Below are 15,509 nucleotides of genomic sequence, written 5' to 3'. Positions count from 1 at the left end.
CTCAGGCACTTCGCTGCCTACCTAGCACCTATCTAGGGTAGGTGCCTACCTACCATCTAGGGGATCTCTTGGTCCTCCTCGTCCTCCTCGTCGCCAAACCCAAACCCAAACGTGAACCCGGCGCTCTTCTTCTGCGGCTGCTCGCTGTCGTGCACGTCCCCGTTGCCCACCACGGCATCCCATCGCCGTTTCTTGTCGGCCAGCTGCCGGAGCCCCTGCTCCAGCAGGTCCGGGCGCTGGTCCCGCAAGCGGCTCACAAAGAGCCCGTACGGGTCCGTCACCTCCGCCTTGAACCCCGACACCTGGTCCGCCTTGTCCTTCAGGAAGGACAGCACCCCGCCGAGGTGAGCCTCGGGCACAAAGTTTTGCGTCAGCGCGATGCCGTCCTCCAGATTCACCACAAGATGCCACCATCCGCTGGGCACGTGGAGGATCTCCCCGGCTCGGCAGATGCCCTCGCGGCATTCGGGCAGGCGGCGCGCCTCGGCGTGGAACTCGAGAAGCCACTCGGCGATGCTCAGCGGGCTGGTCACCTCGCTGCTGTCCCGGGACACGTACACGCCGGGAACCTGGGCGGACGGCGGAAACATGATCCAGTACTTGGCGCCCTGGATCACGGCGTTCCAGGCCGACGTCGCATTGGGGTCCTTGTGGAAGGTCGACCCGCTGCGCCGCGGGCCGATGATGAGCCACCGGTGCGCCGGCCGCTCCGAGCCGAGGAGCTCAAACAGGTCCGGCCCGAAGCATTCGGGCTTCCAGTAGGCCGCGCCCTCTTCCCTGCCGACGGCGATCGCCATCTTCTCGGCAAACTTGCGGTCAAACAGGTAGAGGGGGCTCTCGTCCTGGTTGTTGTGCATGTATTGGCAGTAGGTCCGGAACGTCCAATCGACGGCCTCGGCCCGGAAGACGACGTCGGCGTGCTGCGAAAGGAGCCCGTCGATGGTCCAGGACCGCGTCACGGGCCACGGCTGGATGCACTGGGTGAGGATGAAGGGCTTCTTGCTCCATTGGGCGGCAAACTCTTGGTAGGAGAGATCGGGAAGCCGGTCGATCTCGTTGGCGGCGGGTATGTTTTGGGCATAGTGGTCGACAGAGATGTGGCTGCAGACGAAGGGGCGGTGCAGCATGTCCGAGAAGACGTTGCTGCAGTCTATCTGCAACGTTGGCTCCCGAGACAGCCCCAGCACCGTCGCCCTCCAGGAGCCGCGCCACTCAAAGGAGTGCTTCTTGCCCATTTCAGACCTGGACATCCGTCAACCCTTGTCCTTACGAAGAGACATGCTGCGTATGTACAACGGCCCTCTTCCATCTCCCTCCCCCCCCCTCCTTTCTTTCAATAGCTGGCTGGCCAGGGCTTTCCTGGGCATCGAAACCGACCGGACACCCAGCACAATGGCAGACGGAAAGACAAACATACCATTCTCGTGCCCGCTGCTTTGTGTACCATGGGGCTCTGCTTTCAGTGCCGCTTGGGAGACGGACAATGGGACAACTCACTCTAGAAAGATGGTTTTCCAGACATCATCGGCCATGGAGCATGCAAAGAGGAACCTGCATGTGTAGCCGAGCAGCCTCAGGGATCTTGGATCCAGGTATTCCAGCAGCTGCAAGAGCGCCTCGTCGGAGAGCACCTGGAAGGTGCCGATGGAGGTCCTAGCATCATGGCCGCTGAAAAAGTACTTGTTGCCCAGGGGCTTGATGCCAAGGGGATGTGGCGGGACGGCGGGGGCATCGCCGGTGCTGGCATTGTTGGTGTTTACACCGGCAGCGCCGTTCCCGTAGCGACCTGGCCCAAGACCCTGAGCCTCATCGCCGTCTTGCCCCTGGGCGACGACGTGCCGAGGGCGAGAAGCCATGTCAGTCATGACGAGCGTTTTCCGATGGCGACGGCTTATAAGATGCACATGGAAATCCCTCTAGCTAGAAGCCTCGTGACTACCCTTGGTCGTTCCAAAAGGTACCTAGCACGAGCGTTCTGGTCACCAGAATCAAAAAAAAAAAAATATGGTTTCCAGTTCAGGTTTCCACCCACGTCCATGGCCACTGGAAGTTTTGCCCCATTTGCCCCACCTTCAAGTCACTTTACCGTGTTGGTCCCAAGCGGGGTTATCGCCTGAGGCCGCCACAAATTCTGGTCCCCCGAAGATTTTTTGCTATCGCTTTCCCACTTCGGGCTCCTTTCCCTCCCACCTTTTCACAACACAACCCAAAAGGAACCATCACCCACGATCACCAACGTCTTTTCATAGATTCACTTGTTCTCAGTGGATAAACTGAGATCTTTTGAATCTATTCTCGTTCTAGTAAATCTTTTCACCCGAAAGCCATCTTCCGCAGCCCTCGCGTCGAGCCGCCTGCGGATTTATTTCGTTTACCCCACCATTCTGAATTTCTAGATCTAAGCCGGGCTTGGATCTGGAAATCACTGCCAAACCTTACTGCAATCATGGCTGACAAGGGTCTTGAGGATGTCCCTGAGGGTACGTGATGCGAAATCCAACCATCATCGAACCGCAGTCGGTCGCAGCGCGCCGGCGCCGGCGGTTTGACCGGCCCTTCCCCCCTCCCCTCCCCCCGGATCTCCGCCCGACTGCCTTGTGCATCGGCGCACCCACACACCCCCTATTCCCTATTCCGATACAGACGCTGACTTGGGCTCTCCCCTCGTACAGGACAGATCGAGTCGAACTACGATGAGACCGTCGACTCTTTCGATGAGATGAACCTGAAGCCCGAGCTGCTTCGCGGTAAGCACTCACCGACCTGACCCGACCGATGCGGTGGCCACCGGACGGCGGCTGACAAGAGGGGTTTTCACAGGCATCTATGCTTACGGTTTCGAGCGCCCGTCTGCTATTCAGCAGCGTGCCATCATGCCCGTCATCAAGGGTAAGTCAAGCCACGCCCGACATGGGCTGCGACACCGCCACGACAGGGACTGACAAAACGACCCCCTCTCCCCTCTCACCAGGCCACGATGTCATTGCTCAGGCCCAGTCTGGTACTGGCAAGACCGCTACTTTCTCCATCTCGGTCCTCCAGAAGATCGACCCCAACATCAAGCAGTGCCAGGCTCTCATCCTCGCCCCCACCCGCGAGCTGGCCCAGCAGATCCAGAAGGTCGTGGTCGCCATCGGCGACTTCATGAACGTCGAGTGCCACGCCTGCATTGGTGGCACCAGCGTTCGTGATGACATGAAGGCCCTCCAGGACGGCCCCCAGGTCGTTGTCGGCACCCCGGGCCGTGTCCACGACATGATTCAGCGCCGCTTCCTGAAGACCGATGCCATGAAGATGTTCGTCCTCGACGAGGCCGACGAGATGCTTTCTGTGAGTGCCGCCGCGAACCAAGCCGTGACCGTTTCCCGCAAGCTAACACAGCCTGCAGCGTGGTTTCACGGAGCAAATCTACGACATCTTCCAGCTGCTCCCTCAGTCGACCCAGGTCGTCCTGCTGTCGGCCACCATGCCCCAGGACGTCCTGGAGGTGACGACCAAGTTCATGCGCGACCCCGTCCGCATCCTGGTCAAGAAGGACGAGCTCACCCTCGAGGGTATCAAGCAGTTCTACATTGCTGTCGAGAAGGAGGAGTGGAAGCTTGATACCCTGTCGGATCTCTACGAGACCGTCACCATCACCCAGGCCGTCATCTTCTGCAACACCCGCCGCAAGGTCGACTGGCTCACTGACAAGCTTACCGCCCGCGACTTCACCGTCTCGGCCATGCACGGCGACATGGACCAGGCCCAGCGTGACCTGATCATGAAGGAGTTCCGCTCGGGCTCTTCCCGCGTCCTGATCGCCACGGATCTGCTCGCCCGTGGCATCGACGTCCAGCAGGTCTCGCTGGTCATCAACTACGACCTTCCCGCCAACCGGGAGAACTACATCCACCGCATTGGTCGTGGCGGTCGTTTCGGCCGCAAGGGCGTGGCCATCAACTTCGTCACCGCCGACGACGTGCGCATGATGCGCGAGATTGAGCAGTTCTACAGCACCCAGATCGAGGAGATGCCCATGAACGTGGCCGACCTGATCTAAACGCACAGCGCCCGCTGTCGACACGGCACGGCTATTCTCTCGGAATACCCCGCGCATTCCCGCGCAGCGGCGTCTGCATTTGCATTTTGCGCTCATACGGGGGAGGAAGGGACAGCATGTGCTTGGGCGATCGGGTAGACAGGAGAGCATGAGAGGAGAGGCCGGCTGGGTGGCGGCCGTTGGTTCGTTTTCTTTCCAGAGGAGAGGGGCGTTTGCATCTGGTTGACAGGCGGTCAAAAAGCTCTGAGAAAAGGGTTCTTGAGGAGAAGAGAGAGGGGGAGCCTACACCTTAATTAGTACCCTGTGGAGGAGGCTCGCGAGCTTGGTGCTCTTTAAGGAAGGCTGGTCTCGGGTTCTGGGAGGTGTTTTCCCCGCCTTTCTCTGTCATATGTACGCAGGGTTAGGGAGGCTTTACAAAATGCAACGTAGACTGAAACCTGGGTGCCGAGTCGGCGACGGCCGACTCCCCAAGTCCCCAAGAAATCCTCTTGGGTGATGTGGATGTTTTCCCGCCAATGCTGTGTGGTGTTTGAGCTGTGGGGGGGGGGGGAGGTGTTTGGATAAATGCATAACTATTCTTGTTGGCGATCCCGCCATGCTCACGTGGAGGTTGAAGCGTCAGCCTTGTCGGTTCGGTGGGGCGGCCGTTCTTGGCTTGACGAGGCGTTGCTTGGGTTCCATCGCCCTGTTCCATGACCGCTCCAACGCCGCCAAGGCTGAAACAAACGTCCAACATCTCAACATCCATACACAGTAGTCAACGCTCGCTCATCGTCCCAGTCTTTTCTCCCAGTTGCCAATTCACACCGACACGATGAGCCGTGATCTCGATCGCAGCCTCGACGACATTCTTGCGGAGCGACGCCAGGCATGTTCTCTCCCTTCGCCTGCTGGCCCGGCCCGACCATGGACTGACACGACGCCAGGAGAACAAGAAAGCTCCCCCCCGCAACGGCGGCGGCCGTCGCCGTGACAGGCCCGACCCTCCCAGAGATGGTGTCAGAAAGGTGTGCGCTTGTGCCTAGACCCTCCCCATGAGCCCTGCGCTTGTCTGCTGCCCTCTTCCAGGGTCATCATGGCTGACCGGTCGCACCACCTTGAACAGGTTGATTGAGCCCTCTCCTCCCACTCCTGCTCCTCCTCCCTTCCGTGTCCTTCTCCTCTACCTTCCTCTCGGTTCGGATACCATCGCTCCGGTGCCGCGCGGCAAACCCAATTCTCCACGCCTCACGTCCCATGGCCGTTCTTGTCGCGTGCGGGAGGGCGCGGTTCGTTTCGCGTCCATCCGGCTTCGCCGACGCCGGGGGTCCGCAGCGGCGGCCCGCCCTTTGAGCGTCTCGGACCAGCTAGCTCGAATCGCGACGCAGAGGGGAAAGGTATCCGTTCCGCACTTGAAACCTTGGCCGGCTAACGAGCTCCCGACGACTTGTCCGCGGATTTTTTGACGGGACAGTCCTTCAGAGACGATGCGCCGCGAAACATTGACTCGTGCGTTTCCTCCTCCGACATCTCCTGGGCGGCGAAAGAGCCTCGTCGGGAGGCGTGGTATTGACAGCTGGCTTTGGTGTAGCGAATGGGTCCATGACAAGTTTGAAGACTATGGTATGTGCGAACCGCCGCCAACCTCCTCTGCGGGCTTTGAGGGGGGGAGGAGTTGTTGGTTAACATGGTTGCCAGGCAACCGCCGATCCGGCTCTAGATACCGCCGCTCTCCGGACGCTCCAAGGTACGGCACGACGGCCAACCTCGCCACGGAAAGCCCACCTCTAACGACCACAGCGATGTCCGGGGCACCAAGCTCCGAGTCGACAACCTGCACTACGAGCTGACGCAAGATGACCTTGAGGTGCGTCGCCTTCCACCCTTGACCAACCACGCATCGCAGCCTAACCATCGTTCGCTCAGGGCCTGTTCTCCCGCATCGGCCCCATCGTCTCCCTCGAGCTCAAGTACGACCGCGCCGGCCGCTCCGAAGGCACCGCCTTCGTCACCTACGAGTCCCACCACGACGCGAAGCGTGCCGTCGCGGAATACGACGGCGCCAACGCCGCCGGCCAGCCCATCCGCCTGACCCTCCTTCCCAGCGGCCCGGTGGGAGGCGGCCGCCACGCCGCTTCCAGCAGCCGGCCCCTGGCCGAGCGCATCACGGTTCCCGGCCAGCAGAAAGGCGGTCGCTCGCGCTCGCTGTCCCCCGGGCGCCGCGCCAGGGATCCCGACGAAGAAGCCGCCCGCCGGGGGGTGGATCGGTACCGGCCCAGGGGTGGACGCGGCGGTACTAACGATGGAAGGCTGAGCCGGTCGCGCAGCCCGCCTCCGGCAAGGGGGGGCGACAGGCGGAGGGGTGACGGGGCCAGAAGGCCGGGCGGCAGGCGGGAAGCCGGCGGCGCTCGGGGCGGGCGCGGAGAGAAGGGGGCTGCTCGGCCCAAGAAGACGCAGGAGGAGCTGGATGCGGAGATGGAGGATTATTTTGCCGGCCTGAACGGCGGTGCGGCGGCTTCGAGCGCGGATGCCGCTGCGCCGGCTCCGCAGCAGCAGCAGCCGCAGGGTGGCGATGAGGACGTGGACATGATTGAGTAGTGGCTGGATGAACGGCTAGAGTGGGCGGTGCTCTTGGCGAATGATACAGATTGTTACGGTTTCTTGCCCTGGTTTTCCCTTGATGTGTTGACCGTTCCGAGGCGGTCCTCTGGCAGTTGAGATGGTTTCTCCGTGAACAAAACAAAACGATCATCCCGTACGCATTCATGGCCATATCCTTTCCCTCCGAAGCTCGCTGGCGGGTTGCAATGCCCTTCAATGATTCGATACAGACACGCACACATGGCCCCTGATCTCTTTCTCTAGACAAATGTTTTTTTTTTTTTTTCTCTCTTTTCTCTTCTTTCAGTCCACATCATGAGCCAGGGAGGCAGAAACGCGGGCGGGCGGGCGAAGAGCCGCCCGACCACGCAAGGGCCCATCATTTCTTGCTGCTCGAGCCCCGGCCGCCTTGCCTCGCGAGCGAGCGGAGCCTCGGCGGATCGATCGGCCCCGCGCCCAAGCCGACGGCGTGCTCGGCCCAGCGCCAGGGGCGGGCCTGCTCCTTCGACGTTGCCCACGGAAGCACGCTCGCCACGAGCCGCAGCCCCGGCACGTCCAGCTTGGTCGCGACGGGCGCCTTGCTGCCGACCACGTCGCCGCTCAGGTAGACGCCCGCCGAGGAGACGGCGCCGAACACGTTGGGGGCGGTGGCGAGGATGGCGGCGGCGCCGAACGAGCCCTCTGCCGCCCCCGCCGCCCCGCCGCCGCTTCCGCCGCCTGCTGCTCGGCCCGCTCCGGCGCGGCGGCGGCGGCGGGTCCTCCGCGAGGCTGGTCGTCAAAGTCGGGCGCGGTGGTGCCCAGCAGGGCCAGGGCCCCGCCGCGGAGCACGTCCAGGGCCGACCGCGCGCGCTCGTCGTCGGCCGCGACCGTGGCTGCCGCCGAGGCCGGCGCGGGCGGCTCCGCCAAGAACTGGACGTACATGCCCGGGCTGGCGATGCCGCCTGCGCCTGCGCCGGCGCCGCCGGGGCCGGCGTCGGGGTCTTGGCTGGGCTCGCCCTTGAGCGAGGCAAGGAAGCTGCCGAGGCTGTCGTGCTCGGTCGCCTCGGCGTCGTCGTTTTCCCGGCCGGCGAGCCTCGTCTCGGGGTCGAGCGAGAGGAGGCCGCGCTTGGAGCCCCATCCGCCGCCGCCGCTTACTGTTGTGGGGGGTGGTGCGTGACGTCACGGTTAGCTCCGTGCCCGGCAAAGAGATGCAAGGGGAGAGGTGCGTGCACGCATGATGCGTGCAGAACGGGCAAGAGAGAAGGGGGGAAGGGGGGGAACGGAAGAACGGAGGGGGTCACGTACAAACCCGATGCAGCCGGCAGCCCCTCGACAGCATGCCCCGCATCCTCATCGCCGTCTGCGCCGCCAGCTGCCGTTCCTTCTCCGGGCTGTACTCGTCGAGGCTCAGCGCGGGCAGCTTCGCCACCGGCCCGCGAGGCCCCGCCGCGCCCGGCTGCTTGTCGGGGATGACCAAGGCCCACACGCCCAGCGGGCCGCCGGCGTGGCGCAGGCCGTTCGACGCGCGCAGGTCCAGGAGCCGGGGGATCGCGCGCTCCAGCTCCTCGGACGCGGGCGTCGGCTCCGCCGCCGGGTGCGCCCGGAGCCGAGAGAGGATGTTGCCGAGGCTCTGGTGGATCCGGTGCGGCTGGGTCAGGGGGACGAGGGGCACCCGGAGCGTGCTGCTGCTCTGGCCGATCTTTCTGCTGCGAGCGGCGTCGGGCGTGGCCCCGAGGTAGAGGGTCGCGGCCTCGGGCGGCACCTGCGCCGCCTTGCCGCTGAGCAAGGGGAGCTCGCCCCGAGGGCCCGGCTGCCACTGGCTGGCGCAGACGGTGATGGGCCGGCCGGTGGTGAAGAGGGTGTTGGCGAGAGGGAGGTCGAGGGCAGGGCGGCGCAGGTGGGTGTTTTGGGGCCCGGGGATGGTGGGCAGCATGAAGCGCAGCGCGGCGGGCCCGGCCCCGGCCCCAGCTCCAGCTCCTGTTGGGGTCCCCTCGGAACCGGAGCCCGTCGAGGAGGGCAAGAAGAGGCTCGCCCGGTGGGTTCTCAAGACGGAGAGGCCCTCGGAGGCGGCGAAGGCGTTTCGGGCCGGGTCGTAGAGCGGAACCTGGTCGACGGCGGCGGCCAGGAGCGCCAGGGATCGGGACCCGGAGCGGCACAGCTCGGCGGCGGCGAGCAGGTGGGCAAGAAAGGCATCGTTGTCCAGCCAGGCGGCCAGGGAGCGGGACACGAGCAGCACGGCCGCGTCGTGGCTGCTGGGTTGCGAGCTTCCAAACCACTGCCGAACGCGGTCGAGGACGGCGTACTGCTCGCCGGTGAGCCCGTTCCTCCAGGAGCCCGAGGCGGATCGCAGGCGGGGGTCGAGGCTGAGGTTGACGGTGAAGGCCTTTGCGCTCGAGTCCGACGACCTGGCCGGGGAAAAGGTCGACTTGGTGCGCGCGCCCGCCCACCGCAAGACCACGCCCGGCCGGGAGGGACGACGGGAGAGACGGGGGCGCATTGGGGCTCGTGCTGAACCTCCTTCACCTCATTCCGTGCCGGAAAGGGGTCGAGTGGGTTCACACAATTGTCAACCGTTCTGGTGAGTTGGACGTGTGGTTGACACGCGAGTTTGCGATGAAGAGAGACTTCGCCGAAGAGGGTTAGGGTTCACTATGAACGGTAATATCATTCTATCACCTCGTCCAAACCACCTCCAACCCCCGAGGACCCCAATGACATCACCCACCGCTTGAGCTGTTTTCACCATACTACGTACTAGCAACAAAGCATGGATGGGTTCCGTCACAAACCCATTCAAGGTTGCTATTAGGTGGTATCATATCCTGCCTGCCTATCTCTCTAGTTTTCGCATCTTCCTACAAGTCCTGTTGTCCTTCCCAGGATGAACGACCGTATCCAAAGAACCAAAATATGTGCGACCAGAACCCAGAGCACCTTGCCTATGCTGTCGTGTGATGCCTCCCTTGTCTTGAATACCATCCTCGTAAAAAAAAAAAAAAACGAAAAAAAAAGAGCAGATCTTGCCGCCATCCATACCTAGAAACGTTCATCCAGACGGTATTCCCGGTGGCATACCCATCACATAACCACACACTTTGCCTTCTTCTCCTTCTCCTTCTTCTTCAGCTGCTCCAATCCCAATACCACGGGCCCGCTCCCATTCCCGTTCCCACCACCGCTTCCAGAAACTAGCGTATTCCCTTGCTGCTGCTGCTGCTGCTGCTGCCGCCGCCGCTCCTGGGGATCAGCAACAACCGCAGCAGCACCACCACCACGACCACCACCCATCATCCACGTCGCCGCAGCCGAATTGCTTGTCTGACCACCAACTCCAAGCCCGTTCAGGAGGCTATACCCTCCGACGGTAACGTCCGTCCACGCCGCGCTGCTCGCTGCGTCGAGATCCCTCTCGCTCTTGGCCTTTTTCTTGTTCTTGTTCTTCTTCTTGCTCTTGCTTCCCTCGCCGCCGAACAGGCTTCCGCCCGCCACGCTCTTCGACTTGGACGACCTCCCCGACCACCCCCTCCGCTTCGCGTCCGCGACGTTTTTCGCGGCCGACCGCTCCGCGCGTCTGGCGCTGGCCTTACGGTTGAGACTTGGCGCGCGGCGGGCAAAGAAGAAGCCGCCTGACGAGGTGGGGCCTGCAGGTGCAGGTGCAGGTGGGGGTGCAAGTGCCGGTGCTGGTGCTGGTGCTGATGCAGGGGCTGGTGCCGGCGCGGCAGCAGGAAGGGAAGGAAGGGGAGGAAGAGGGGCCATGAGCGCGGCAGGCCCAGGAGGCGCGGCAGGCCCAGCAGGCGGCAGGCCTGGAAACGTGGGCAGGCGGGTCTGCCTCCCCCTCTGCTGCGGCGGTTGGCCGTCGTCGTCGTCCGGCGAGAGGCCGGGTGGGCGGAGAATGGCGGCGTGCGTGTTCGGTCTCGGATGGCGCGGAACGGGCGAGTAGAGCGGGATGCCGGCGCGCGCATCGGCCGGGTCGGGACGGCGGCCGGGCGGGTCGAAGGCCCCTTGCACGCCGGTGGGCGTGCTGATGATGAGGGGCATCTCTTCGTCGCCGGGGAGAGCGGGGTTGTTGGCGTTGCGGAGGCTGTTCGCGGCGCCTGAGTTGGTGCTGTCTTGCGGCCGGTGAGGGCGGGAGAAGGGGTAATGCTGCTGCTGCTGTTCGCTCGCAGCGCCGCCGTCGCTAGGGGGCTGCGCATGGCCAGCACGCAGGGGAGGGAAGGACCGGGAGGGGCCATGGCCGGGATGCACGGGTGGCGCTGAGCACGGATAGCCTGACGCGGGAGCATTGTGGCTGGTGTTCAGCGGCGGTGGTTGAATGGGCCAGGTCCGGGAGACCCCGAGCCGGATGGGGGCAGGAGGATGGCGGGCCGAGCCATCGGTTGACGGAGCCGGGACAGGGCCGTCGCCGCTCGCTGCTGGAGAGGGCATGGCGGATGGCCGAGACGCCCGTGCATCGTGGAAACCACCCCCCGCGGGTCGCATCGCCGGCGACTCGGGCGGTGACACATCGTAGATGTTCTCCCCGTCAAGATACCGCGAGTCCCGCGACGACGGCCTCGCGGCTTCTCTGGTGCTGGTGGCCCACGGCACGGGAGCGCCGACCACCCCGGGAGGTAGCGGTGGCACGGGCGGAGCCGGTCGGAGAGCGGCGAGGGACGGAAGCGGCGGCACCGGGGGCACGGGGGGCGCAGGAGAGGAAAACCGGTTGGCCGAAGCAGGGTTCTGCGCCCGGCGCTGCTGGTGATGCATCGACGCCGATGAGTTACGAATCGCTCGCCTGTCCTCCTGCGTAGGCTCTGCGGGGTGTCCGGGCTGTGGTTGCGGTGCCGGCGCCGGCAGCGGTGGCAGCTGCCCGTTCGCCAGGATGGTGTGGCGCAGGAACGCCGGCAGGTCGAGAGGGTCCTCCTTTTGGTACGGAGGCGGCGGCGGGACCCAGTTGTCGGCGTCGCTCTCGTGAGGATGCTCGGTGCGGCCGTCGGCGCGACGGTACACGATGCGCCCGGCGGCCGCGGCGGCGGCCGGGTGGATGCGGCGCGTGTTGGCAGCGGCCGTGGCGGCCCGGCGGAGCGTTGTGCCCGAGCGGGGGCTGGTGTGGTCGTAGGGCGCATCCAGAGCCTCTTGCTCCTCGATGGACTGCGTCTCGGGCTCTTCTTCAGCAGCAGCAGCAGCGGCGGCGGCGGCGGCGGCGGCGGCGGCTGGTTGGCCCCTCTGGGCTGGCGGAACGCCGAGCCGGCGAGGCACCAAGGGGTCATCATCATCATCGTCGTCGTCGTCGTTGTTGTTGTTGCCGCCGGCAGCGGCAGAGGAGGAGGGATGCGCCGGGAGGGGCGGAGGTCGGGCCGCGCTCGTCCCGCTGCGCATGACGGCGGCGACAGCCCGGCTATGTCTCTTTTGGGCCACGGTCCTTCGCCGAACGATGGCCACCTCGGTATCCATGTCGCGGCGCTCCTCCTCGAGCACCTCGGGCTCCTCCCCGTTGCCGACCTCGATGGTGAGCTCGCGCACGGTGCCGTTGGCGATGGAGTAATCGAAATCCAGGACGGTGATGCGGCCGCCGTCGACAAAATCAACGCCTTCCTCGTCGGTGGCGCCAGCCTTGGGCGCCGCGCCTCGGGCAGCGACAACCAGCCGCTCCTTGATGCGCGAGTCGGCAAAGTCGGCGACGAACAGCACGGTGCTGACGCCCTCGAGCTCGCCAACCTTCAGGCCCCCAACGAAGGTGTTGCGGGCCTTGTCGCAGAGAGTTTGCCACTGCGGCACCCTCGCCGGCTCGTTGCCGCCCCCCGGGATGCGAACGCTCGAACGGGCCGATGGGCCGCTGCTCCGGCGCATCAGGCCCGTCGTGCTGGGCGTGCTCTCGGAAGAGGAGCTGTTGCTGCTTCTGCTTCTGCTTCTGCTGCTGCTGCTGCTGCTGCTGCTGTTGTTGTTGTTGTTGCTGCTGCTGTTGCTGCTGCTGCTGCTGCTGCTGCTGCTGCTGCTGTTGCTGGCGGCATCGGCCGGCGTCGGCACCGCGGCCAGGTCCTCGGGAATGCCGTAGAGCCAGATTTCGTTGCCCTGAAAGCCGGCCGAAACGAGATCGCCGTGGTATGAGGCGGCGGGAAGGGTGGAAGGCAGCAGGCGTGCTTGCGAGTTGGGCTTGGGCATGGGGCCCGTGAAGTAGGTGGTGCCGTTGCGCAGATCGTCGATGCGCACGGCGCGGAAGATTTCGAAGCTCCGGTCGTAGGTAAAGGTCCACTCGGCCTCGCCGTGCTTGCCATCCTGGATCAGGACGGCGTGGCTGCAGTCGCGGCTGGTGTTGGGGAACAGGATGGAGGTGGTCCAGAGGGCGCTCATGTCGGCGCCGCTCACGTGCGCGCCGGGATCGTAGTAGGGCGCGGTCAGGACGATGGTGTTGGGCTGCGACGAGTGGACGGTGGTGCCGAGGATCTGGGTGCCGTCGAAGGAGAAGGTCAGGGTATCCACGGCGTCGCACTTGACGGCGCGGCGGTCGGTGGGCAGGGCGTTGGGGTTCAGGGACGATACCTCGATGCCGCCCTCGTAGGCGACGGCCAAGATGGAGCCGCAGGGGGAGATGGCGATGGCGCGGGGGCTGTGGTCGAGGATCATGGAGCGGGAGCGCTTGGGGGGCGTCTGCTTGAGGTCGTAGACGTCGATCTCCATTTCGGTCTGGAGGACGGCCAGCAGGGTTCCCTCATCGTTGATGCACGTGGCGGCGGGTCGGCGCAGGATCTTGAGCTCGCGCTTGACGGCAATCTCGGGGGCGCGCAGGTCGATGACGTGGATGCGCGACGAGTTGTAGGCGAGGAGGTGGTGGCCCTTGGGCGAGGGGCTGAACTGGATGCCCTCGCCCCCGGGGCACGACGAGGGGCTGATGGAGTTGGACACGACCTTGATGACGGTCTTGCGCGGCCGCAGGTAGGCCTCAAACAAGTTGCGCTTCACCTCGCGGGCGAAGAGCCGGCGGAGCCGCGGGAGGTTGGCGCTCTCGTCGCCCGATACCCCGGGCGGCGTCTTGTTGCTCATGGCGTACGAGGGACATTGCGCGAGGTGGGAGGCATAGAGATGCGCCTGCTGGGCGACGCTCCTCCATTTCGAGTTGAGGAGGGCTAGCGAGGCGAAGCCGTTGGCATCGGTGGCCTGCAGGATCCTGGAGAGAGGAGTGAGCCGGCCGCCTTGCGGAGCATGTCATGAACGGGAACGGGAGCGGATGGCGCAACGAGAATGGCCCGAGAAAGAGAGAAAGAAAGAAAAAAGAAAAAAAAAAGAGAGAGAGAGAGACGCCCTACTGTTGGATGATCTCGTCGGGGAGTCGCTCAAACGCAGGCGGCTCGTTCGCGGGCGTATCGGCGCCAGCATGGGGATGCTTGATGGGTTTCTTTTCGACCAAAGACCGCCGAGGCTCGCCGGCGCCACGGGCGGCGTCGGCGTCGGCGTCGGCGATGGTGTCGGCCGAGGACATGGTTGGCGACACAAAGGCACGCACACAGGCACGCTCAAAGGCACGCACATACACACGAGGCCGGGATCCGATAGAAAGAAGGTCGAGGTCGAGGTCGAGGTCGGCCAGGTCTCATGGGCCGGTTCGGCAGCACGCCATCTGTCTCTTGCTGCAGGGAGAAGACGATGATGACAGCGCTGGGTTCGGAGTGTTTGTTGCTGGTGGTGGTGGTGGTGGCGGTGGTGGTGGCGGCGTCGGCGTTGCTGTGCTTCCAAATGCGTGGGTGCCGCAGCTCAGAGCAACCAAAGTGAGGGCCGTTGCCACGCAGGCAGGCGACGGGACAATCAGGTAACGACGGGAACTATGTGGAGGGACCGTGGTGGCAGCCTGGGGAAAAAAAAGGTGTACCGTGCGCGCCCACTGTCCACCTCCATGACCTGGTCAACTAGGATGCTGCGGCACAGTCAGCCGGGGAGGTCTTGGGAGCGTACCCAAAGACGTGAACCTGGAAGCTTGAGGTGGTGCAAAGGGTAAAACGACAAAACGAGTGTCTGGCCAAGCTGAATGGCGCAAGCAGGAAGTGAGGGCAGGCAATAACGCCACCCGACTCCCCCGACACCCGACACTTGACACCTGACACACCACCTTCCTACCTCTAGGTAGGTACGGTAGGTACTGTGTAGGTAGGTACCTAGGAATTTACCTACCTAATTGGGGGAGGGGGGGTTCAGCCCGTTCGTTGTTGTTCAGGCCTGCCTGCCTGCCTGCCTGCTGACACTAATACCAGTCGAAGTGACTTGGGTGGCCTATCACTGTTACTAGTACTGCGTAATTCGTAGGTACCGAATCCCGTCTGGCATCTGCTGGGCTGTTCCCAACGTGGAACCCACAAGATCCTTGCTCGTTCACGCAGGTAGCTCCCCCTTGGTAAACGAACGACAGCGGACAGCTGACGGGAGCTCTTCGGTCCAACCTGAGGTACCCACTGTGTAGGTATCGTAAGGTTAGGTTGCTTTGACCGCAAAGACCCGGCGATGCCAAGATGGTCCTTTGTAAGCGTCCCGAGTACCGAGTGAGCTACCCGCGTGCCCGGAGCCAGCCACGATTCCGTTCCCGCTCGCTCCCCCCGGTCCAGGCCTTCCAGAAGAGTGGGGGGCCTTCAATGCGCCGTGATGGCGCTGCTGCAAGGGCCGGAGTTTTTGGCTGACACGCATGGCTCTTCAGGACGCCTTCAACAGTGCTTCTAACCCGTGTAGGAAAGGCATCATTTCAGGTAGCCTTCAGCATGAAACCTTGCAGTGCCGTGGAGGTATCCAACGCATCTTGCCCTGCTCGTCCTGGCTGGGTTCGTTGTCTGTCTCGGGTCTCGGAGGTCTCCGGCCCCTCCGCCGTCGCCGACGCCGACGCCGACGCGGGCAGCTCTGCTGTACGTAACTAGTTCATTTCCTAGTTAGTTACTGTGTATACACAGTA

General features: G+C 64.0%; 5 protein-coding genes across 5 annotated transcripts; 2 read left to right on the top strand and 3 right to left on the bottom strand.

Annotated features, from left to right (window-relative positions):
- Window positions 1-56: 56 nt before the first annotated feature.
- On the bottom strand, window positions 57-1,865 carry VTJ83DRAFT_2305 (uncharacterized protein; the record flags this gene model as incomplete). The annotated part of the gene is made up of 2 exons (XM_071008561.1): window positions 57-1,242; window positions 1,498-1,865. 2 exons carry the CDS (start codon window positions 1,863-1,865, stop codon window positions 57-59), a joined length of 1,554 nt encoding a protein of 517 aa, XP_070868845.1.
- Window positions 1,866-2,446: 581 nt separating this feature from the next.
- Window positions 2,447-4,042, top strand: VTJ83DRAFT_2304 (uncharacterized protein; the record flags this gene model as incomplete). Its single annotated transcript, XM_071008560.1, has 5 exons — window positions 2,447-2,480; window positions 2,673-2,747; window positions 2,821-2,889; window positions 2,972-3,330; window positions 3,389-4,042. 5 exons carry the CDS (start codon window positions 2,447-2,449, stop codon window positions 4,040-4,042), a joined length of 1,191 nt encoding a protein of 396 aa, XP_070868844.1.
- Window positions 4,043-4,856: 814 nt separating this feature from the next.
- Window positions 4,857-6,619, top strand: VTJ83DRAFT_2303 (uncharacterized protein; the record flags this gene model as incomplete). Its single annotated transcript, XM_071008559.1, has 7 exons — window positions 4,857-4,910; window positions 4,969-5,049; window positions 5,496-5,530; window positions 5,613-5,644; window positions 5,720-5,768; window positions 5,822-5,888; window positions 5,948-6,619. The coding sequence occupies 7 exons, from the start codon at window positions 4,857-4,859 to the stop codon at window positions 6,617-6,619; spliced, it is 990 nt and encodes a 329-aa protein (XP_070868843.1).
- A 603-nt stretch (window positions 6,620-7,222) lies between these two features.
- On the bottom strand, window positions 7,223-9,098 carry VTJ83DRAFT_2302 (uncharacterized protein; the record flags this gene model as incomplete). The annotated part of the gene is made up of 2 exons (XM_071008558.1): window positions 7,223-7,755; window positions 7,907-9,098. The coding sequence occupies 2 exons, from the start codon at window positions 9,096-9,098 to the stop codon at window positions 7,223-7,225; spliced, it is 1,725 nt and encodes a 574-aa protein (XP_070868842.1).
- A 581-nt stretch (window positions 9,099-9,679) lies between these two features.
- VTJ83DRAFT_2301 (uncharacterized protein) lies at window positions 9,680-14,057 on the bottom strand (the record flags this gene model as incomplete). The annotated part of the gene is made up of 2 exons (XM_071008557.1): window positions 9,680-13,745; window positions 13,885-14,057. 2 exons carry the CDS (start codon window positions 14,055-14,057, stop codon window positions 9,680-9,682), a joined length of 4,239 nt encoding a protein of 1,412 aa, XP_070868841.1.
- Window positions 14,058-15,509: the final 1,452 nt, after the last annotated feature.

The sequence above is a fragment of the Remersonia thermophila genome, chromosome 2 (assembly GCF_042764415.1).
Source record: "Remersonia thermophila strain ATCC 22073 chromosome 2, whole genome shotgun sequence".
NCBI classification, from domain to species: domain Eukaryota; kingdom Fungi; phylum Ascomycota; class Sordariomycetes; order Sordariales; family Chaetomiaceae; genus Remersonia; species Remersonia thermophila.
The sequence above is the reverse complement of the archived record's forward strand: the minus strand, read 5'-3'. Positions and strand labels throughout refer to the sequence as shown.